The sequence below is a fragment of the Komagataella phaffii genome, chromosome 2 (assembly GCF_000027005.1).
Source record: "Komagataella phaffii GS115 chromosome 2, complete sequence".
Taxonomy (NCBI): Eukaryota; Fungi; Ascomycota; class Pichiomycetes; order Pichiales; family Pichiaceae; genus Komagataella; species Komagataella phaffii.
This window is the reverse complement of record NC_012964.1, coordinates 2,312,097-2,335,438: the sequence shown is the minus strand read 5'-3', so window position 1 is coordinate 2,335,438 and position 23,342 is coordinate 2,312,097. Positions and strand designations below refer to the sequence as shown.

Below are 23,342 nucleotides of genomic sequence, written 5' to 3'. Positions count from 1 at the left end.
CTCCTAGTTCGGCCTTTCCAAGCTTTTGGGACACAAGATTATTTATTAACAATGACATCATCTTCAAACTCGCTTTCAATTGTTTTCCGGTCGTCCTCGGATTTTTCCCCCTTTTCTTTAACTGTCTTTAATAATTGTTCTTTAATTTTCAATTGTAGATGCTTAACTCCCCTCCTTTTCCATCGTTCCTCTATGTTTTCCCGTTCCTCCAAAGTTGGCTCCCATCGAGATTTCAAGATTCTCCTCACTGCTTCAGGTGAAACTTGAAACTGTTCGGCAAAGTAATCAGCTTTCAACTCGGGTAGCTTCTCTTTAAGTAAACGAATTCCTTCGATTGTATCTCTGCTCAACTTCTTTTTGGGGTTCCACTTGGACCCTTGCAGCTTTTCCACAAGTGCAAACTTTTGCCTTTTCCATTCCGGAAGCGTTTTCATTTTCCTCCAATCAGCATGCATACGAGGTCCAGAGTTCAAGGACACTAAAAGCTCTCTGTCTGATTCGTCTAAACCACTTTTCGTTATTCTTTTCTGTTTTGTCACTGTGTGTTCCTTAGTTTCGTTAAGTTTTGTCAAGTTTGGTAAAATCCATTTGTTTGCACTCTTTTTGGAGGAATAAGGCCTCAATACACTAATGTTAACATACGGCTGGCTAATCCTTGATTTGACGTGTCTAAACGACAGCTTGCTCAAAATCATTAAGAGTCACAAGCAGAGAAACGTTTTATTTTTAGTCTCTTCTGATCTTTATAATTATTTTGTTTTTCCCATTGGAGACGTCACATGATCGACATCTAAAGTTTTGGTATCTTTGTAACAGCACCAAACAAAGTCGACTTAGTTAAGACTACTCTAATCAGCTACTACATGAACATCATCAAAAAGTTTTTTGGTTCGTCTCCCAGAGACGAACTTATCATGATACCCTTGGGAAAACTCTTTTTGGTCAGATCCATCCAGTCTCCAAAGGGAGAGTCTGAGTGCTTGTACAACGATGTTGTGGCATCTATTCGGCGCACGTCACTTCTCCACAATTACCAGCTAGTACTCAACAAGGCTTATGAAGAAGGTAATGATTTGAGTGACGATGAGGAGCTTACTGGGAATGACTATTCGGAGTTGGAAGATGTGAACAATGAAGAATGGTCCTTTCTTATTGACCAGAATTTGCAGTTTGATAAGCTTTATGAAGACAATTCCTGGCAGATTACATGGAATGATCTGAATGGCGATCCTGGGGACAAGTTTCATTTTATCTGCGATGAAAGTGTAGACGAAACGTTGGTTGATCAGTTCATGCAGACTCTCTATAAATGTCAATATGAAAGAAAGTACAAAAAAGATTCTTCAACGGTTTCTCTAGACTCTTTGAAAGAATTTATTGTGAAACATGAAACTGCGTTTGAATCTGATGATGCAAAAGGTGCTTCTGAGAATCAAGAGAAGGACGAAGATGACGAAGAAGAATTTCATGATGTAATCGACGATGATGAGGAGTTCTTCAACTCTCAAATCTTGAAAGGAAACGAGTTGTACACTGTAACAGGAGATTTGAGACTCTACGATCCGAATGATTCTGTTTTTAAATTGAAAGCTGCCGATGCCATTGTGAGGATTGTGTCTCCTAAAGCTTTCACGTACTATTTGAACGTAAAGAATACTGATTTATTGATAAAGATTGATTCCGATTTGAACCCAGTTTTTAACTTTGAACATACTTCATTTATTTTCTCTGACCTAAGCTCATCCAAACCTGCTTCGTGGTTAATCAAGTTTCGGTCTTACGATGACCTGTCCCAATTCCAATCACAGCTGATGAAATATTTGTGGGAAACATTAAACCAGTCCGAATGGTTGCCAAAGCAAAATGCTGATAAAGATTACATGATCGAGGCATTTCAAGCAATGGACATAGACTCTTCTGAAGAAGACGAGAAAGATGAAGAGAGAGATGAGTCAGAAGAATATGAATCAGAAGACGAAAGTGATACTGATAGAGCAGGTACTAGTATAAGACGCCGTGAGGTTAAAGGATTTTCTGATGATGACCAGGATTATAATGATTATGACCCATCTTTGAAGAAGCAACCCAAAAGGGCTAATCTACACAACATTAATAAAGAATTAAAAGTCGGTATTAAAAACGATCGGTCTTACGTTTCAAGAGGTGATAAGTTAGGTGTTTTCAAGACTACGGACGATGGTCTCCAATTTTACACAGCTATTGAAAACTTGAAAACAATCAAAGGCAAAGAATTAGCTCCTCAGAAGATGATGCTTCATGAAGGGGATAAAGCTATGATCATCCAAGACCCTACTCAGCAAGATACATTATACAAGATGGATCTTGAATACGGAAAAGTCGTTGAAGAATGGAGAGGTAGGGAGGATTTAGATCTGGAAGACTTTGGACCAACTACTAAATATGCCACGATCTCAGGAGAGCCAACCTTCTTGGGTGTTTCAGAGGAATCCATGTTCAAACTTGATCCTCGTCTGTCGGGTGATAAATTGGTGAAAAGTGAATTCAATGTATACAGAAAGAACCCCAAGTTCACTGCCTTGGCCACGACCGAAAATGGTTATGTTGCAGTGGGTAGTGCCACTGGAGAAATTCGGCTATATAATCGGGTTGGAATCAATGCAAAGACACAATTACCTGGATTGGGTGAGCCAATTATTGGTATTGACCTAAGCAACGACGGACGCTGGATTTTAGCTACATGCAAGACATATCTATTGCTAGTGGATACTAAAGTGAAGGGTGATAATTCTGGGAGCTATTACACCAAGTCCTATGGGAAGGATAATAAACCCCACCCCAAGATTTTGCAACTAGCTCCTGAACATGTGGCATTCATAAAGATGCAGACAGGAGCAGGCCTGAGTTTCACCAAAGCCCATTTCAACAACGGATTGGATAGTAAAGCACAAACTATTGTCTCATCAACTGGACCTTATCTTGTATCTTGGTCGTTACGGAAACTGCAAAAGGGAGATAGTCATCCATACTTGATAAAGAAATATGACTCAAAGGTCATAGCTGACAACTTCAAGTTTGGCACAGATAAGGATATCATTTTGGCAACAACTGACGATGTTACCATGGTCAATAAAAAGAGTTTTAAGAAACCAACAAAGGATAGCATAGTATCAACCGCCTTCTGAGTAAGTTGATATTCGAATGCATTGGCTTTATATGCGGAATGTTTTGCGCAGTTCCTGACCGAAAAGAATGCTCCAAGCCTTGAACTTTTGATATGATGTTGGATGGAAAAGATAGTCGTACTGATTCATATGATTCATTTTGTATTGCATTCTGTCCTGGACATGTGGGGGAGGTAAACCGTTTATTTTGGCATGTATGGACCGTACGAATCGGTGAAATGCTACACTTTGCATAAGCTGGGTGTTAGAAATGGATGCCTTATTCTTATTATGACGAAGAATGTACCTACCTTCTCAAAAAGGATGTCCTCCAAACTTTTAGGAGCCCTCATTGAATGGTAAGAAAGAGCGGCCGTCTAAATCCAGACAAGAATTCTAGGGCATAGTTTCGCGAGGCCCTTTCAGCGCAACAAACCAGAAAGACAAACGATCCCCTTTCAGGGAAGGAGGTAAGAGAATAGAGCCCTCGAACTCTTTTGAGAATCCGTCAATCTCTTCTTAAACTCCACCTCACCAACCACAACCACAATAATGATCACGGATACTCAGCTCAATTCAATCGCTGTAGGTTTCGGGTTTGTCGCTATGGCCCTCATTGTCACGTACCAGATACTGGACTCCAACGTCGTTGCTGAAACAAAGAAACAAGATGAAGAATAACGTGTGTAGTATATAAGTAATAAATTATGATACTTGTTCTAGATACCTACTCCATAATACTGCGCCAATAGCTTTCTTGTCTGTCCAAAATATTCCTTAGCATTTTCCAAAGAGTCCTGAATACATTGACACCAGCTTTCATTGATCTCCTCTGGAGTGCCCGTCAATGACTTCGGCCCTATGCCATCCAATGGAGTCTTGGCTCCAAAGTTTTGTATTTTCTCACACTCATACTGGATTTTGCTCAGACCCAAGGCAGCAGCTGAGCCTTTAAGATAGTGACCCAGGTTTCCCAAATTAACCAAGTCTTGGTCAGTCTTTGTGGGATTTGCCAATGCCTCTTCTATCTGTTGAAAGATTGCCGTAGCCTGTTCAACAAAAGTGGTGATCAACCCTTGGGAAAAATCCTCTTCATCTTCGTCCATGACTAGCAATTCCGTAAAGATGTTGAGGTTGATCAACTCCGAGTCCTCTAATACTGATATGTCGTTAGCCATTATTAGTTGGATTTATTGAAAGATGTCTAGGAATCGAAGGGGGGGTTATTCCACGCTATCGGAAGCTTCGCGAGGGTGACGTGGGGGGAGATGCGGCACCTGTGAGGGAGCCCTCCCTTGGACTGGTTGGGAGACCTACTTACAAATGCATTGTGGCGTTTCTAAAACTATCTTCTGCATAGTAGATGCATTCTATAAATTATTCACATTATTTGCTATGCAAAAACAGGTCCCCTAGCTTCTCAGCATAGAATGTAGGTTTCAAATTGGGAGCCAAAGAGTCTAGACCTTCCTTGGTTTCAATTCCTGTTAAGACCAATAATGTGGCCAGCCCTCCATCTCTTCCAAACTTCATGTCAGTATTCAGCCGGTCGCCTACCATAATTGCTTTACTGGGATCAAACTGATGAACAGCTTTAATTGCTGCCATCATCCCTTGGCTGGGTTTCCCACAAGCAACGGGCTGTCTTCCCGAAGCACAAGCAGCAGACTCAACAATTGACCCTGCCCCAGGCAAAACTCTGCCCTTTTGTGGGTAAGTGGAATCAATGTTTGTAGCCACAAACTCTACCTTTGGATCTCTCAAGTATTGAAGTGTAGCAGCCAATCTGTAGTAGTTGACCTTGATATCTAAACCAGCTACAACAGCTCCGACAGTAGGATCAACGTTCAATAGTGGAGACTCGGAGTTGAACTCTCTATCTAATTCCGGGTCAGATCCACCCAGAGTTTCATAACCGAGCTGATGCAGCTCGTCCTCTATTCCCGACTGGCCCAGAACCCAAACTTTACGCTCTTTAGGAAGAGCCACAATGGTCGACAAGTAAACAGCTGAAGCGTATGCAGACCCGAATATTTCCTCCTCTGTGACATTTAATCCGAATTTGGCGAACTTGGCAGTGTATTGTCTTCGAGATTTCGTGGAATTGTTAGTGACAAATATCACTTTTTTCTTCAAAGATCGCAAAAGTTCCAAAGTTTCGACGACGTGGGGCAGCAAATGATCACCTAACCATAGCACACCGTCGCAGTCAAAGAGAAAAGTGTCATAGGCCGCTAATAGTCCAACAGCTGACTCCTTTGAGTCAATCTTGGTAGCCATAATCGGTAAAATAGAGAGAAAGGTGCCTATTTTGCGCGAACAATCTCTCAATAAGGTGGAATCTGATAAGGTACAGTACCATCGTCTTCAACATCCGCCATTTAACATCGCTCAATTAACTACCACTCTCGAAAAACAAAAACTCCATTGGTCAAATCCAGAACCACAACTAACGATATGGCTACCCAAGACTTACCACCCATCTCCGGGTATGCACCCATCCAGTGGAAGAGAAATTTACCCTCACGTGGTTTCAGGCCTGTTATTTGGTTTCTTGGCCTCTGTACCGCTACCGGATACGGTTTCTATCAGATTTCCTTAGCAAACAGAGAGAAGATCGAATTGAAAAGAGAAAAGCTGTGGGCCAGAGCTCATTTGATGCCTCTACTGCAAGCCGAACAGGACAGGAATGTAGTTAGAAGAACGTTTGCCTACTACAAGAGAGAGGGAGAAATCATGAAGGACGTCCCATGGTGGGAGGTCAAATCAACTTACTCCAACAAAGATATTTTCCATCCTCCTCAAACGGTGTTATTCGGTAAACACATTGACAGGGACAGCGGACTGATGTACGCAAACTCACGTAACAGGTTTGGGCCTGATGAGGAGGAGACCAAATGAAGTATTTATTTATTAAGACTAGAGCAATATATTATTTTTATTGTCCATTAATGGTGTTCATGCATAAAGTTTCGATATGGAGCTGAGGAGTGTCGATCACATTGACCACAATCGATTCACTACAACTACTCGTTACGCTGATACCATTTGTAGACTGTTGGACTAATTCCCCGTTCATTTCATTTTATTCATTTTATTCATTGTTGTTTCAATCACCCGCCCAACGGTTCCCACTAACCTCCTCTCCGGTGGCCTTCCGTCGCTCGATTCTTCCTTTTACAGTAACCAACATACATGTTCTCCAACAGGCTCTTGTTGTTTGGCCTTTTCTATCTGAGACTGATATCAACCTTCTATGGTATTATTTCAGACTGTGATGAAGTGTTCAACTACTGGGAGCCACTCAACTTCATGCTTAGAGGGTTTGGAAAACAGACTTGGGAGTATTCTCCAGAGTATGCCATCCGATCTTGGTCCTATCTAGTGCCACTTTGGATAGCAGGCTATCCACCATTGTTCCTGGATATCCCTTCTTACTACTTTTTCTACTTTTTCAGACTACTGCTGGTTATTTTTTCATTGGTTGCAGAAGTCAAGTTGTACCATAGTTTGAAGAAAAATGTCAGCAGTAAGATCAGTTTCTGGTACCTTCTATTTACAACCGTTGCTCCAGGAATGTCTCATAGCACGATAGCCTTATTACCATCCTCTTTTGCTATGGTTTGTCACACTTTTGCCATTAGATACGTCATTGATTACCTACAATTACCAACATTAATGCGCACAATCAGAGAGACTGCTGCCATCTCACCAGCTCACAAACAACAACTAGCCAACTCTCTCAACAACTCCAGTCAATATTTGATAGTAGCAAAGGCAGTTTTTTGGTACACAGTGGGTGGATTACTAGGATGGCCTTTCGCATTAGCTTTGGCTCTGCCCTTTGCTATCACCATTTTTGTTCGAAAAGTTTACTACAAGGAATTGCATCAATTGGCTGTTATTGGCGCTCTAAGCGTGTTCATAGTCCTTCTTATCCTTGCATATGTGGTCCAAATTGACTCAATATGTTACAACAAAACAGAATTAATTCCTCTTAACATTGTTCTTTACAACGTCTTGAATACCGATGACTCTGTTGGTCCTGATATTTTTGGCACTGAGCCAGTCTCATACTACATCCTCAATTTGCTGCTAAACTTCAATTTCTTAGCATTGTTGGGATATGCAAGTTTGCCCTTGCTGCTAATATTTAACTTTCTCCCCGATTTCAATTTGAGGAGTTCCAATGTTAAACTTTTTGGGCATGAGGGCGGTTCTAATAAACTTATAACTTTGTTTGCCCCACTATACCTTTGGTCTGTCATATTTTTTACCCAACCACACAAAGAGGAAAGGTTTCTTTACCCCATTTATCCACTTATCACTTTGGGTGCTGCATTTGCTACTCATCAATTGATTCGAATTCCATCATTATTATCAACTGTATTTATTCCAAACAAAAGGGTTCTTCACAAAGCAATTAATCTCACGATTATCATCTTGTTTTCATCATTTATTGTTGTTATCTCCGTCTTAAGAGTTTTTGCTCTTATTTCGCATTATAGTGCTCCGTTATTTGTCTATCAACATCTGGACCAGTTTGCTTCAGATACTCCAAAAAATGTATGTGTTGGTAGAGAATGGTATCACTATCCTTCTTCATTTTTCCTACCTCCTTCTATGCGTCTACGCTTTGTTAGGTCAGGCTTTAGTGGGATGTTACCAGGTGATTTTGACGAATCCGTTTCAAGGCTTTCTTCCATGTCTAATATACCAAGAGAACTGTATAATAACAAAAATCTTTTTGAATCCGACAAGGTCATCCCCTTTGAGGAGTGTGATTTTTACGTTGACATTTCCAAAGCTGTGGATTCTGAACAAAAAGAAATAGCAATATTGGCCCCATCCTACTCAGATCAAGATCCCGCAGTTTTATTAGATGATTGGTCCTTGGTACACTGTGATAAGTTCATAGATCAGGATCACAGCAGAGGCCTGGGAAGAATCCTTTATCTTCCAAAACGCTTCCACAGAAAAATGAAGACAAATCTGAGATACCAGCATTACTGTCTATTGAAAAAGAAAAGTAGTTAAAATATTAGGAATTGTACATATGTTTCAATACGCTCAACCAAACTGTTTCAACTCAATGTGACTTTCTTGTTCGTCCGTATCGGAAGACCAGTCATTGTTGACTCGTAACTTGACTAATTTTTCAGTCTTTTCTTTCTCTTCTTCACTCAACGTGTTGACCAAATCCTTAAATAAGGCCGGGTTAAATTGTATTAAATCCAATAGCTTAGAATGGCAGTAGTTTCTTACTTTCACATCGTCATCTCCAACCTTATCGTCCACCCAGAGTATCAACGGCAAAGTCAGACCCAATGCTGATTTCAAATTGTCTTCGTCTGTCAGTTGCTTGGTGAAGACAATGAAAATCTCAAGAATCAGTCTAGGATCTTCAATTTTGTCTGAGTCGTTTTTTCTCAAGTTATTCTTCAGCAAGCTTATCAATGCAGGAAGCAACTTGCGCACAATGTTTTTAGCACCATCAACGTTTCCAGCTGTTGCTTGTTTGACGACATTTCTAACAAACTGTGTCGTAAAGGTTAGTTGTTGCTTGGAGATCAAACTTTTACACAAATCTTGTGCAAACACCTCACAGTCCTCGTTGGTGAAAAAAAAGGTGCCTTCCGCCGACAGTAAAATCATTCTTATCAGAGTTGAGTGTTTGTTGCTCAACAGGCCAGGTTTTATCTCATTGTAGAACTTGATCAAAATATCCGATCTTCCTTTCGAATTCAGTGATACTACTACCAGCTTTAGTAATGGCAAAGTGACTGAAATGATATCTGTATTGTTCAACTCGAAGCATAAGCTTATAACATATAACATTGAAGATAGCAAATCAATTTGGATCATTTCGGGAAGATGGCTGATTAACTTATGAAGCAAGCTAAATGATTTTTTCAACAAAGTCAGATCCTTATCAGAAAATGGTCCAAGTTTCTCTCTTTCTATAGTCTTCTCTGACACAAACGGAAGAATTTGAATAACAGGTAAATAGCTCAATCTCAATAGTTCGAATAGCTTGTCAGGATCGTGGAACGAATCCAGATTAATACTTTCAAGAACATCTAAGATTAAAACCTTCGATTCGTGGTTTAAAATAAGTAACAATCTGTAGAATAAATCAATGAATTCGATGAAAACGGAATCGTTAGCAAGTAAAGCCGATAACGGCTTCAACTTGAAAATGTGGTGGAAACTTCTTAGTACCTTAACGCATTCTGGAGACAGAGGTTGATTTGGAGTGGAGGCATTGGCCGAACCTTTCACCAGGGTTTCTATACCCTCTGCAAAAATTACGAACAAAAAGTTCTCTGAATCGTCCCCGAGAAAATCCAAAAGAACAGACTGGTCTTCGTGCACAACAATTCCGATTACCTCCAAGAAGTTAGGCCACGACTCCTCGTACAACAACTTGCTTGAGGCTTGATGGCTATCAGAAGTAAACTTTGATCCATAGGCCAATAGAGAGTACTCTCTCAATGAATATATCCACATAGGAACTAAAATGTCAATATACTTTGATATCAGCTCCGAAAGTTCAACGTCGTCTGATTGCAAATTAATTTTCAGATGTGCCCAAGCATTAAGGACAGCAAGCTTCATTTTGAGTTGCGTTTTGGCGCTGGGTATCAGAACGGACCCGATCTTTATATGCCCTTGAGTTTCACCAGCATTGGGATCAAAAGTTGAAAAGTCTTCCAAAGCTGTAGTCAGGACTCGAGTGATTCGCTGAAGCCTGGATACAGGCAAAATATTACAACTTATAAGCTTGCTTGCAATGATAACAGCATCGCATGCCAATGGAACACAAGAATCAGAGCTAAAAGCGGGAACAATTGAACTTATCAATTGAGCCTGTTGCTGGTCTAATATGGACATTTCGGGATAAAGAGGGTCTTTGAATGATGCAAAAATGTCAATGATATCACCCAACAATGACATTCCTGTCAATCTCAGGTTCATGATATTGGAAGTAGATGCAACAAAAGAAATTCTCATCACATCGGATATTCTTTGAGCCAAAAATGTCTTCAGTCTACTATCATTTCGTGCCAACGAAATAAAAACAATAAACTGCTTCAGTATAAAATGCTTGAATTTCCAGTTTGTATCCTCGTCTTCAATAATGTTTAGAGACTCATCCCCTGAGTCCATCAATCTCTTGGAACCAAGAGTAGAATCTTTGGGTGCTTCCTCTGTATTTCCTGTACCAGCTAGAGCCTCTTGGGCTTCTTCCTCATCATCAGTCTCGTTATCATCATTTTGTTCTTCTTCATCATTATCGTCGCTAATTTCAGTGTTCGTTGAAAGGCGACTCAAAGAAGAGTTCTTCGCCAAAATTTGACCTGTTCTCTTGCCCCTCAAAGCTACATTCTTTGACTCATAGTAGACCCCAGCATTTTTTATCCTTTTCCGGAAAATCTCCAAAAGTTCATTCTGCAGTTCCGTCTTAGTCATATGAAACAGCTCAAAAAGCTTTTCAAACCACATCTGCTTCTGTGACATTGCCTCATTCTCCCCGTAAAAGCTTAAGCCATTGTGGAACCAAAGTTGAAATAGAGACTGCAAAGAAGAATTTTCCGGTGAATTTTCTAATGCAATAATTATCAAATTTTTGAACTTGGAATCAATCAACTTTCTAGAAGACTCTAAGTTATTGATATGAAGTTTGTAAAACTGAAGGGTAGAGTAAATAGCCAGTTTCCAAACCCTCAAACTCGTGGACACTGGATAAAGTTCTGAGTTGGTATTTAAATCTTCATTATCATCGAGAGTGAGTGTAACCGAGTTGAAGTTATAAACACCAACCATGAAATTGTTTACCAAAACAAACTTCAGGAATTTAACATAAACAAATCCTTCGATGAGCTGTTTGTCATATATAGACAGTTCTTCCAGCAATATCAGCATCTCCTGAGAGATATGGGCGTAGTCATAAGTTGTGAAATACATAAAGCTCAAAATTAATTGCTGAACCAATTCTTGGATCTGGGCGTTCAAGGAAGAAATGTTAGGACCCAACACATTGATTATAGTTCTTAGCAGCTTTATCGAAGAGGGATAAGGGTTATTGATGAGCGTGAAACTGAGGTTAGAAAATATGGTCGAACTACAGCTATCTGCAAGGTCATCCTTCACCCAGATAAGCAGTAATTTGGATATAGCCATTTTCACAAAGTTAATATTCAACTCCAGTTGGGGATAGCTCTCCAAAATATTTATTAGCGCATCTATAGATGCCTGCCTCAAACCGGGATGTGGGTCCATCACCAAAGTGTACACAACATCGAGGATCCCTTTTGCATTGATAAAATTATTGTGCTTGAAAATGGTTGACAGTGAAAGAACAGCAAATGACCTTGCAATGGGATTATTGTCTTGTACAATCGAATTGACAATGATGTCCACTTGTTCTAGTATGAATTTGGTATTTTCAGTTGTTCGCTCCAGAGCACCGCATGCCAATCCAACCGATTCAGAGTTCAAAAAAACAAGTGAAGACGTTAGCTTGTTGAGTGTCTTAATGCATTCAACGATAGAGCAAACAGTTGTTAACGGTAACAGCAATTTATTCTTCTCAGCGTATGACAACATCGAATGCAAGGTGACAGCTGTATTGAAATAGACAACCCTCTTCCTTGGAGAAATCTTGCTACCCTCAATTCTCAGCTGACTGCTCAAAGAATCCAAAACTGACTGCTGAATCTTGAAACTCAAAGAAGGAAAGATAGATGCGAAGAGCTCAATAGAAACATCTACCACCATGGTGTCAACACTGGGAGCATATTGCTCGCTCTCTGAATAGCCGATATTTTCAGATCCGTTGTATAAGAGCAAGAGATAATCGTTCAAAAGACTGTGGTGAATTGGTCTATAGACAAAAGTCTCAAATGTTTCATCAAATACAGTAAGCGGATTGAAAAAGCTTTTAACGTTTCTTGATTCTAAGGACGACTTGATGTTCAGTCGCTTGAAATCGACTTCGTTGTCAGCAGATATATTTGCAAATTGAGTAGCTTTAACCATCAAATCTTCGACTTGAAATCTATTGAGCTTGCTAGTCAGGCCAAATGTTAATCCGTCATTCATGCGAAAAATTGATAATTCATCGAATTCAGCTCCAACTTTAGTTGCCCTTTTGAGATCTTTTACACTGTTGAACTCGCTCAAATTTAGTTCATAGTCGTAGAGACTTGAATCACTGAAATTCTTGACGATTTGAAGCATAATCGATGAGTTAAATTCATTTCTTATATTTAGGAAAGGAAGTAGCTTGCAATAGCTTTGTAGAATTCTTAGCTTGTTTAAAATGATTTGCTGCTTCACATGGGAGTCCAGAACAAAATCATACAGTTGGGTTTCAAGATAAGTGATAAACGTGAAGCTTTTGTTAAGGATCATGTTTATTTTCTTAGACAGGTCTGGAGACAATAATGTTGTCTCATCGGAATTTTTCAGGTTATGAATAGCATCGGTAGCCTTGCACGAAGTTAAAAAAGTAATATAGGCCAATAAAGATGTCAATGCCAAATTTTTTATCTCCAATAGTTTTTTAATTTCGTTAAGGTTTGTGATTTTGTTTGTAGAATCAATCTTGACAAAATTGGAGGGAATATTGTGGGCCAAGAGATTCTTCCAGAAAGACATATAGTTGGAGTTATCCAACAACAGCATATTACTCTGCGTATCAGAGCCATTTGATGCATAATTGAACAGTCCGATCATCAAAATCCAACTTACGAGTTGCCTTTCATAGCCAAAATCTGAAATAAAAGATGCAGAGCTTGAACCAAAAATATTATTGACGACAACAGAGGAGTTAAAATTTTTCAAGTATCCTAATGCTAGTGATAGTGTCTTTAGAACAAAATCCGTGCTAATGTAGTCTTTTTCTCTGAGATTAGTTAGGATGGTCGATATGATAAAAGCTCTTCCATGATTCTCATTTAAGATCAAGCTGCCTTCGTTCTCATTACTTTCTAATGATGTTGATAATTGTTCAAAAGATGTGTTCAAAATGTCAAAAGATAACTCAGGTTTGATCTGTATCAGCTTTAGTAAGGTTTCGCAGGCGGAAACTCTAACGTAGAAGTTGGTACTGTCGGAGAGTTTATACAACTTTTCAGAGAGCAACTTCACTAAATCGAAAGATTCAGATCCCTCGAGTTCTTGGTGAGACAGCACAAATTGATCCAAGCTTACAATAGACTTCTTCACGAAATCCAGTAAAGTGCAAAGGAGGTAAACATTACTTGTGGCAAACAGGGCCTCATTAGAGACCAACCGAGTAAGAAGAAGCAGGCAATTTGCATCACAGTCGATTTGTGCTATGATAGCATCATAAACATAACCCAAGTGAGTAAGAGTCATTAATGCATCGTTGTAATCAGATTTTTCATTGATCACAACGTTCAGTTTGCTTCCATCTTTTGAAACTGAAGGCGTAGAGAGGAACAATTTATTCAAAATAAAGTTGATAATAGCGTACGAGGTAGATGCCACAAAATTTATTCCATCGGACGAAACAACCTTGGTCCTGTGATAAATATTGAGGCTGGATATGAACTGAACAAACACTTCCAACTGGCTAACTTTTGTCCTTATATCGGAAGATATGGCTGTGTAAGCGTCGAATATAACGTTCAAACATGCGCTCAATGAATTTGAAGAAATATCGCTGGATTTGTTAGGGATGACAAAAGTGATATAGTAAAAACATAGCAAGTCAGCGATGTTCTTAGAGGATGCAAGTCTTAAATGGGCATAATTGGAGCTCGAGGCTTCACGTAGAATGGATAAATGTGGGGCTAGTGCCTGCAAATACAGCGATCCGTCTTTTGAGCTGTCTTTTTTAGACTTTATCGATAGGACAAACTTGTCAGATTTCAGTAATGACACCAAAAAATTATTGGCAAATGTCACACTTTGAATGGGATATACATAGCCTTCTTTCACCAGGAAGTTGTCAATGTTCGGCTTCTTAGTGGTAACAATTTTAGATATCTTCAAAAGTCTATTGTACAATTTTGAATCTAAAATGTTAGTTCCACTGGAATCATTCATTAGAATAATATCAATTAACAGCATCATGTCATTGAAGTAATTGGCTTTGAAAGTCGAGTTTTCGACCGAACTATTATAGTTGTCCGTGCATTTTTTCAAATATTTATACAAAGTCGTCAACGTAGTACTTTTGAAACTATTCAAAAAGCCTTTAAACTTGCTGAACAACAGTTGCAAAATAACAATGTTGAGATGTTTGATGGTTGAGTACCAATTAGATCTCATGGACAATTTCTTTAACCCGTCGGTCAGTGGATCCAAACAACGATTTGTTAACTCAATTAAACCTATTGAAACTTTATCACTGCTATTTTCCATATAATGGGCAAATAATTTGGTGTATACCTTACCTAAAAGCCTCATTGATTGCACCTGCAAAATTTCAATAGTATCTGTGTCTGAGCTGTAATTTTTGGTGAAATAACCAACAGTCTCGTGTATTTGACCCATCAGAAAGTCTAAATCTGTGATATTCATGGAATTCTTGTATTCTAGGTATTTGAATACTTGAAAGAGATAGGAATAAAGGTCGGTTTGAGCTTTAGAAATATCCGATGCTTCTTCTGAATTGGGGAACAACACAGCCGAAGAAAACATAAATTTGGTCTTATCCATTTCGGACGTTGTAGCCAAGCTATCACTTGACATCTTAAGGTTTTTCAACTGTTAGGCAGTCAGTTCCAAAACTCACAATTCTATCTAATAAGAAAGAAGTGTTAGCTCTTAGACCTTCCTTCGACTACCTATCCAATGCCCCAGATAGTCGTGTCTTCATCAATGGTGTTTGGTTCTCGCCCTGGACACGTTCGCCCTTCACTTTGGATTATCTGCCGAATCTCCTCAAGAAAAAAAAAAGCTGATACAGTCAGACTTGACATATTTTAGCAGCCATTCCAAAAATCCACTTTTAGTACCAAAAGCGCATTCGATATTCATCTTTCAGCGGTTTTCATAGACAATCGACTCGGTATATGAGACCCACCTGGTTTCAAAGAAGATCATTTAACACTTTGCAATTCTAAGAAAAGCTCCAACTTTCACTGCCAGGTACCCAATTATCAGATTTGAACCATGGTTTCCTTAACTAGTGACATCAAGTCAAATCCTCCCTCAGTTTCCCGTACACCATCGTTTCTGCGCAAGTCGCAGAACTCTCCTATTACTTCACAGGAGAGGGACAAAGACAAAGACAAAGATACTAAAGAGAAGAAAATGAGCAAGATCTCCAGATTGTTGCACAAATCTGAAAGTCATCATGGAGAAGTATCCGAGAAAGAAGGACACCACAAGATTAGAAGCAGAGCTGCAACGCTTTTACATATCAAGAACAAGAGTGAACATGCCCCTACTCCGGTTGCCCCGACACCTATGAGGGCAACAACTCATGGAGAATTGAACTCTTCTAAGAAAAAAGCCGATGAATTGGCAGCCATGAGAAATGGGATTGCAGCTCCTAGACCTCAAAAACAACAACCTTTAAGTCGTCCAGCAAGTTCTGCTACTTTAACCCGTAAGGACTCTATTCAGTATAATCCATATGGTCTCATCAAAACTCCATCCCAGCAGCTCGCTTCGAAATCGAACTCTTTCTACTTGAATGGAAGTGGGTCGGAATCTGAAGATAGTAGGTTGTTGCCTTTGCCTGTTGAGAATCCCAATATGCATTTACCTTCTGAGTTACATCAGCTTAACGTGAATATTCTAGAGGAGTATACTCTACCAGAAAAGAACTCCAAGAAAGACAAGAGTTTAGGCTCCGGTGCCTCTGCTACAGTGAGAACTATCCTTGGCAAGCAGAATAGCAAAGTTTATGCCTTGAAAAAGTTCCAATTGTTCAAGAATGAAACTTCTGAAGAATTCTATAAAAGAGCTGCCAAGGAATATATTATAACCAAGAACTTAGATTCATGTCTACATGTCGTCAGGTGCTATGCTCTAGTAAAGATACCCTCATCAACAAGTTTTACGAGAGGCTGGGGATTTATTTTAGAGTACTGCAAAGGTGGTGATTTGTTCGACTTTATTCGTAAACCCAACTGGAAATCTGTTCCTTTGAATGAAAAGTTTTGCTTGTTTAAACAATTAGCTTTTGGCATCAATAATCTTCATGAAAGTGATATCGTGCATAGAGATATCAAACCAGAAAATGTATTGATTGATTCTAAAGGAGTGGTAAAGATTACAGATTTTGGTGTTGCTGATTATGGTCATGAAATCCCAGGAGATTTCACTTCCCCAATCAAGTTTTCTACTGCATTTGTTGGATCTGCTCCTTATTCCCCTCCAGAAGTGATGGATTTAAAGGACCATGTAAACAGAAAAGTGCCCTACAACCCATTCAAGATGGATCATTGGGCACTGGGAATGATGCTTTTTTGTGTTGTTTACCAAGGGACACCCTTTTCAGCTGCATCGAGGAAGAATTTGCAATTCAGAGAGTATCTTACTGCAAACTCGACTTATTTATCTTCCAATCCGTCATTCAAGTTTGGTGGAGTAACCAAAGGTCCTGGGACTGAATTCAAATATGCCAAAGAGTTTAAATCTACAGGTGCATCTCGATGTGCATGGAGACTATGTGATGAAGATCCGGAAACACGATACACATTGCCTGCTCTATTCAAGGATCCCTGGTTCCAGCAACTAGAAGTTTGCATAAAAGAGGGCAAGCACTTTTGCAATTTTGTTCACCACGATGACTTCACTGACTACTCTGATACCGAATGGGAAACGGAAGATGAAAGAACTGAGTTAGACTACAGGGTTAGGTCCGATAGCTCTCAGAATCCTTCTCGTAGTAACTCTACAATGCACCGATCTACTTCAGCCCAGATGTCTCGGACTTCCAGCCAGTCGAGCATGATTAAGACCCCGGTCAAGTCAATGCTGGATGTTGGTGCAGGTGGTATGGATTTAAATCAAAAAATCAAAGAAGAAGACATCCAAGAGGCAGCCGAGTTTGAAGAGGAGGCTCATCATGTAATAAAGCAACCGAAAGCTGTAAGCCCAGCTGAAAGCAAAGTTGAGCTTTCAAATGGTGAAATTTTGGGTCAGCAGCTCCCAAATCTTTCTTTGGAGGAAATTCCTGAAACTGAAGAAGTTGAAACTGAAGAAGCAGACTCCGAAGCCAAAGATAAAGTACCTGAAGGTATTCCTCAAGTGGTTCCAGATACAAATTCAAGAAAGATTGCGGAGACTGTGTTGGGCAGCACTCCTGACGATGCAATTGAAGCAGTTCCAGGAACTTTCCCGAACAACGCCCCTGGCCCCGATGTCCATTTTGAACCTCCTTCTGAAGCTAATGTCAATCTGGATTATTCTGAGGTTAATAATGAAAACCATCCAGATAGCAATACCGAAGCTTCTAAACATTCCCCGCCGCATCTTCATCACTTCCTGGAGGATCTAAGTGCGCGCCATAATGTGTTGGTTACTGAAAGCGGAGCCAAACCGATCGTATATCCGCCAAAAATAACAGAATCGGATAGAGATGTTAACATAGTTAAAACCAAGGAAGAAATCATCCGTGAACGATCGTTGGATATAATCGTTCCTACTGATCTAATCATCAAAGCTAGCTGTGGATGTAAAATTAAGCCGCATCATCATTTGTTTTAATCATCGTTACGTATTTTGTTTATATATGATTAAGTCCCCTGTTCTTCGGTGATCCCAATGGAATCTTGAGTTGAATAATCGGTTCCATTTAGTGTAGGCAGTATCTGCCAACCATGTATCCATAGTAGCCTCTAGATGCTCAAAGATGACTAAATAATCTGGCCATTGGTGGGGGTAATTCCCTGTCGAATTTTCTGGTGAGTTTCTAACTTGAGAAAGCTTATTATGGTAGTCACTGATGGGATCAAAATTTTCCAGCATGAATTTTTCAAAATCGTCATAGAACTCATCACTCTCGTCCCTATAGTGTGCCAACAGTACAGTGTCTGAAAGATGAAGAGGGGGTTCACAAGTTAAAAACCAAATGTCTGCCTCTTTTGGGGACAAATGGAAATGAGACTGAAATGGTGTCGAATGACAGGGAGTGAAGAATCCTACTGAGGTGGGATTGTGGAGAGACTTGTTCGTTAAAATTGCATTTCTTAAAAGCTCTGTTATTTCAATGACCCCTGATTCATGGATTTGAGTGAAATAATATGCAAGAAAGGCACTCAGAGCAATCAACAATGGTATGACTATTTTTGTGGTTCTTTCAAATTTGGAATTTAAGGAATGCTGAACGCCTAATGCAGTGAATATTAGCATGAATGGTTTGAGGGGATATATGAACCGGAACTCCTTGTGGACGATACAAGAAAATATGAGCAAATATATTCCTCCCATGATGAGTAAATGATTCAATATTTGAACGTTTCTGTGGGTAGTTTTTGTCTTATATGTAGCCAGTCCGACTATAAAAAATGGCAAATTTGTTAACATGATGATTGGTATACCTTGTACAATATAGAACATCCAGTTGGAAGCACCGTAGAAGGAAGCCAGACCTTTGACAAAGTTGAATTGAACAAAATTGTAAAGAGGGAAGCAAATTTGGTTGAAAAAAAAGTAGTCCATAATGGTGTTGAGTATTGTAGCAACAAGCATACATCCAAACGCAGTGATGCAGATAATTCCGGCCAACTTAAACGAGTAAATACTTCTGTAAAGCAGAACGGAGCCCATGTACGACCATATTATTGCACTAGTTGGTCTAGAGAAGCAAGATATTCCTGCGACCAATAACGCGGATATAAACTGGCCGATGTTGAACTCATTAACAGAAAGGAATGTTAGCTCAGACGGCCAATAGTACATGGCGATGACGGTTAAAACTGTCTCAAAAGAGTTGGAAAACGTCCTCGTATAACAGTAGTAATTGAATGGAGACAAGACACTTAATACCAAGACCAATTTGGCAAAATTCACATCTTTAAACAATTTTTGAGTCAATTTGAACAGGTAGTATTCCCCGACAGCACACATAAATCCCTGAAGGATTTTTGGACCGTTCAAGATCCACCAATATGAAGCATCATAGTGGTCGCACAGCCAGTAGACAGGAACAAAAAGTGACGGATAGACAAAGCTTCGAAGTTGAATTGTCCACTCCCATGTCAAGTATCCATAACCAAACACAAGCCAGTGAGCAGGTTCTAAAGTTTGCCAATATTCGTCAGCTTGAAAGAAGGTTTTGATAGATAAAGCGTTCCACACACGGAAACAGACTAAAAATGAGAAAATCACAAAGTCTCCTATCCGAATGCCATGGAACATTAACTGTTTATAGTGATGGTAGTTTATACAATCAACCTGAAATATGTTCTCGAAATGCAAACACGGGGAAGAAAAATAGTAAGGCTTCCAAAGAAAATGTACCACCACGGCAACATAGGTTCGATTGATTCTTTATTGTATGTTAGACTGGAAATCAGATATGAAGGAAGTTGTCGAAAGTAGAACTCACAATGTGTATATCTTATTTCAATCCAAATCCTGGAACAACAAAAGCCTGGCTAGCTCAATCGGTAGAGCGTGTGACTCTTAATCACAAGGTTGCGGGTTCAAGCCCCGCGTTGGGCTTAACTTTTTAAATTTTTATTAGCTACTATTTCCTTTCATTTATTCTGCTCTGTGTGGGTCAAAAGGCTCGCATTACCTTAGAGTGTGTTTCTAGCTCAATTGGATTAAAAAGCTCTATTTTTTATTTGCTGAGGATTTTCCTGAGCATTTTAACATCTCACATGAGAGGATTGGCTCTAGGGAAGCTATATTCTGGTAATAGAAAACAATACTTTTTTTTTACTTTGGGAAGTGAGAAGTCACAAAGTTGACTACACTACAGAATTACAATGAGAGTATTAAATTTTGATCTGTGGTCAAAGACTATCGTAAAATAACACTTACCATACTTGTACTATTAGGCTTACTAACCGTCTAATGGTAAGGAATAGAAGATTTGGTTGTATAGTGTAGTGGTTATCACTTTTGGTTCTGATCCAAACAACCCCGGTTCGAATCCGGGTACGACCTTCTTTTTTAAAGCTCGTTCAGCATTGTATTCCTCACTTTTTTTATTAACTTAAAAGTAGTTGATTCACACTGCCCTTACACTCCGTAGCTCAGGGATTGCAACTCCCTGACTGCTTCACAATCCTACGATCTACTTCCCTTCGTAATGGCAAATAATAGGCAAACCTCACCGAACCTGAAATACCATGCATTGCAAAAAAAACTATCAATTACATGTCCCAATTAGGCAATGGTAAACAATCCATAATGATCTGCGTCTAAGGGCTCACTAGAGATTACTTCTTAGTACTAATTAAACGAAGAATATCTCAGGTAGATTCATCACCAAGCTTGCTTGAAATAGAGAAAAGAAAAAGGAACATTCCATCCAGCACCCAACCTTTACTCCTCTCTATTGATGTCCTCAACTACCAGAGAACGACAATTACCATGTCGAGTGAAGGCCGTGTATTCTTGGACAGGAGAAGAATCCTCTGACCTTGGGTTTATTGAAGGGGATACAATTGAGGTCCATAACTTTGGAACTGGACAATGGTGGTATGGAATATCTTTGAGAACTCGCATGAAAGGGATGTTTCCCTCCAACTATGTGAGGTTTCTAGATGCTCCCAGAACATCAATGTCTGGATCTAGTTCTACAGTGCCATCGCCAAACGAAACAGTAAAGGCTCACCAAGGCTTTCCGAGAAGTCAGTCATATCAGCCTTCTTCCAATAATGGTATGAAACAGCAAACAGTGAGATCTTGTGTTCCATCCAAATTGCACACTTCATACTCCAGTGAAGCCATCCCACATCATATGACTAAAAGTCCCACCAAAAATACATCTTACCCTACCACTGCTGTTGCATCGAGAGGTATTCTAGCACATGGAGCAAATCAATCCAGCATATCAGGCCAGGACAGTTATACAAACACCTCTTTGTCCAAAGAAAGACTGAATTCCACATTTTCATTTGAGCATTTGGCCATTGAAGCTGATACAGCAATCTCTAATTCTGATAGTGACGATGAAGTACCTCCTGCACCACCAAAGCATGCCATACCTATTTCTCATTCACAGCAAAATTTTCTTGCTATTAAAAATGCACCACAGGCAAGCAGCTATAGACCAAATTACTCCTACAATAGTGCTGCCAGCAAACTGAAAATGTCCACTGATACGGAAGTTTCATCATATTTATTTAACTCGGAGAATAGTGCAACTTCAGCTGGCTCATTATCAAGGCGTAATTATGTCAGCAATTATGAATTGTCCCAAAGTGATAGAAGAAAAGAAGTGACCATCGATGACTTGAACCTAGTAGAAAACACTCAGCAAACGAGGGATTATGGTGTTTTTGTAAGTAGGCCTTCCAAACATCCTAAGTTTCTTAGAAAGTTGTTCCGAGACCAAGAGAAGGTTCGAACGTTGGATGACCAGCTAGTGGAATCCTTAGATGAGACTTCTGTTGGCATGAAAAAATCAGTCTTAAAGAACTCAGAAATCTCCGATTTACAACGTTCATCTTCAATAACTAAAGAACAGAAAGCCAGCCGATCAATGAGAGAATTGCAGAATGACAACTATTTGATCCTTCAACCCCAGAAATTTGTCTCCAGTGTTAATGTAAATGAAATCATCTACCACACCAAAGTCTCAATTGATTGCCTCCCATTATATCATGTCGACAAGTACATACGTCAAGCACCGCTGGATCGATTTTCGGTTCCACAAGAATTTGCAGCCAGACGAATCCTTCCACAGTTTGAGAACGAACTAGAAAGACTCCGGGCACTTTTTGTTCTTTGTGCGGAAAAGTTTCAATTGCAAGATCAACTTATTTTTGACGTCATGGATACCAGGAATCCACCGGAGATGGAAGATATTTTTTTCACAAAGAAAGGCTCCGCTTACCAATTAACTTGGTTATTCAAAATTATGGCTGATGAGCTGGATCTCCGAACAGACATCGTGCTGGGTCACTTAAAACGACCCAACAGGGTGGAAGGATTGTTTGGCGAGGATCACTCGCTTACCATCAATCATTCGTGGATTAGCGTATTTGTGGAAGGGGAGTGGAGGCTGATCGACATTGCCCTAGGTAATGTCAGTAACCCATTGGCTAAGGATTTGAATGAACATAGCACTAACGAGGCCAATTTTTTTTACTTCCTGGCTAAACCGCTAGAACTAATCCACTCTCATGTTCCTGCCACAACTGAACAGCAGCATATCGTTCCACCAATCGACACCATGGTAGCTTACTCGCTGCCCCCGGCATTCCAAGCATTCATTACTTGCGGACTTCGCTTGCATAGTTACAATCAAGCTCTTTGCAGAATGAGAGACTACGAGTTTTTTGACTGTGAAATTGAATTGCCAGTAGACATTGAAATATTTGCTAGGGTTAAAGTGGACAACGAAGAGTTTAATACTTTGGCCCAAGTATACTGGAAGCATAATATCCGATTATGCAAAGTAAAAGCTTTCCTCCCCGCTAAAACGGCGCAAGGATATGTCAATTTGTATTCTGGATACAAGAATTACCAAAAAAGTCTTGACAAGATGGTTCATCCTTTGGCTATGTCCATCCCTATCACACATCATGGCAAGTATAGACCATTTAAGTTTGTTGAGAGGTATCCTACCACCAGGTCATTGAGTCAGGATCTTTACATCAAACTACCTCAATGCTACACCATTCCTCACAATGAGATTTCTCTCTTTACAGTATTACAGTACCCTTGTGATGGTCTCAAACATGACATCGATAAGGTTCAAATAGTGTTACAGTCACCCACGGGTTCTATTTCTCATTTTGAAAAAAGAGACCCTGAAAAGCTGTATGGAGAATGGGATCTGGAGACTAAAACCAACGAACTAGGTGTTTGGAGGGCTTTAGTAAGCACTGAGGATCATTCTGGATGGTGTGTATTTGCCCAATGGTCATGTTCCCCCTAGATAAAGCATTATATAGTGCATATAATAAACCGATCCCGAACGGGTAGTGCTCTTTCTAGGAAAGACCCTTCACCTCTTTCCTTCCACAATTCCTTCCAGGAAGTCTCGCCTACATTTATCCACATTATTTTCAACACTGAGAAGCGCGT

At 39.7% G+C, this 23,342-nt stretch overlaps 10 protein-coding genes across 10 annotated transcripts; 5 read left to right on the top strand and 5 right to left on the bottom strand.

The window, feature by feature from the left end:
* Window positions 1–38: 38 nt before the first annotated feature.
* Window positions 39–695, bottom strand: PAS_chr2-2_0031 (uncharacterized protein; the record flags this gene model as incomplete). Its single annotated transcript, XM_002492140.1, has 1 exon — window positions 39–695. The coding sequence occupies one exon, from the start codon at window positions 693–695 to the stop codon at window positions 39–41; it is 657 nt and encodes a 218-aa protein (XP_002492185.1).
* Window positions 696–863: 168 nt separating this feature from the next.
* PAS_chr2-2_0032 (Cytoplasmic protein of unknown function) lies at window positions 864–3,164 on the top strand (the record flags this gene model as incomplete). The annotated part of the gene is made up of 1 exon (XM_002492139.1): window positions 864–3,164. One exon carries the CDS (start codon window positions 864–866, stop codon window positions 3,162–3,164), a length of 2,301 nt encoding a protein of 766 aa, XP_002492184.1.
* A 698-nt stretch (window positions 3,165–3,862) lies between these two features.
* PAS_chr2-2_0033 (Phosphorelay intermediate protein) lies at window positions 3,863–4,321 on the bottom strand (the record flags this gene model as incomplete). The annotated part of the gene is made up of 1 exon (XM_002492138.1): window positions 3,863–4,321. One exon carries the CDS (start codon window positions 4,319–4,321, stop codon window positions 3,863–3,865), a length of 459 nt encoding a protein of 152 aa, XP_002492183.1.
* Window positions 4,322–4,529: 208 nt separating this feature from the next.
* Window positions 4,530–5,423, bottom strand: PAS_chr2-2_0034 (Alkaline phosphatase specific for p-nitrophenyl phosphate; the record flags this gene model as incomplete). Its single annotated transcript, XM_002492137.1, has 1 exon — window positions 4,530–5,423. One exon carries the CDS (start codon window positions 5,421–5,423, stop codon window positions 4,530–4,532), a length of 894 nt encoding a protein of 297 aa, XP_002492182.1.
* A 177-nt stretch (window positions 5,424–5,600) lies between these two features.
* Window positions 5,601–6,044, top strand: PAS_chr2-2_0035 (Hypothetical protein; the record flags this gene model as incomplete). The annotated part of the gene is made up of 1 exon (XM_002492136.1): window positions 5,601–6,044. The coding sequence occupies one exon, from the start codon at window positions 5,601–5,603 to the stop codon at window positions 6,042–6,044; it is 444 nt and encodes a 147-aa protein (XP_002492181.1).
* Window positions 6,045–6,338: 294 nt separating this feature from the next.
* PAS_chr2-2_0036 (Mannosyltransferase, involved in N-linked glycosylation) lies at window positions 6,339–8,180 on the top strand (the record flags this gene model as incomplete). Its single annotated transcript, XM_002492135.1, has 1 exon — window positions 6,339–8,180. The coding sequence occupies one exon, from the start codon at window positions 6,339–6,341 to the stop codon at window positions 8,178–8,180; it is 1,842 nt and encodes a 613-aa protein (XP_002492180.1).
* A 33-nt stretch (window positions 8,181–8,213) lies between these two features.
* Window positions 8,214–14,837, bottom strand: PAS_chr2-2_0037 (AP-1 accessory protein; the record flags this gene model as incomplete). Its single annotated transcript, XM_002492134.1, has 1 exon — window positions 8,214–14,837. The coding sequence occupies one exon, from the start codon at window positions 14,835–14,837 to the stop codon at window positions 8,214–8,216; it is 6,624 nt and encodes a 2,207-aa protein (XP_002492179.1).
* A 456-nt stretch (window positions 14,838–15,293) lies between these two features.
* PAS_chr2-2_0038 (Putative serine/threonine protein kinase) lies at window positions 15,294–17,840 on the top strand (the record flags this gene model as incomplete). The annotated part of the gene is made up of 1 exon (XM_002492133.1): window positions 15,294–17,840. The coding sequence occupies one exon, from the start codon at window positions 15,294–15,296 to the stop codon at window positions 17,838–17,840; it is 2,547 nt and encodes an 848-aa protein (XP_002492178.1).
* Window positions 17,841–17,846: 6 nt separating this feature from the next.
* On the bottom strand, window positions 17,847–19,493 carry PAS_chr2-2_0039 (Integral membrane protein involved in glycosylphosphatidylinositol (GPI) anchor synthesis; the record flags this gene model as incomplete). Its single annotated transcript, XM_002492132.1, has 1 exon — window positions 17,847–19,493. One exon carries the CDS (start codon window positions 19,491–19,493, stop codon window positions 17,847–17,849), a length of 1,647 nt encoding a protein of 548 aa, XP_002492177.1.
* Window positions 19,494–20,646: 1,153 nt separating this feature from the next.
* On the top strand, window positions 20,647–23,193 carry PAS_chr2-2_0451 (uncharacterized protein; the record flags this gene model as incomplete). Its single annotated transcript, XM_002492131.1, has 1 exon — window positions 20,647–23,193. The coding sequence occupies one exon, from the start codon at window positions 20,647–20,649 to the stop codon at window positions 23,191–23,193; it is 2,547 nt and encodes an 848-aa protein (XP_002492176.1).
* Window positions 23,194–23,342: the final 149 nt, after the last annotated feature.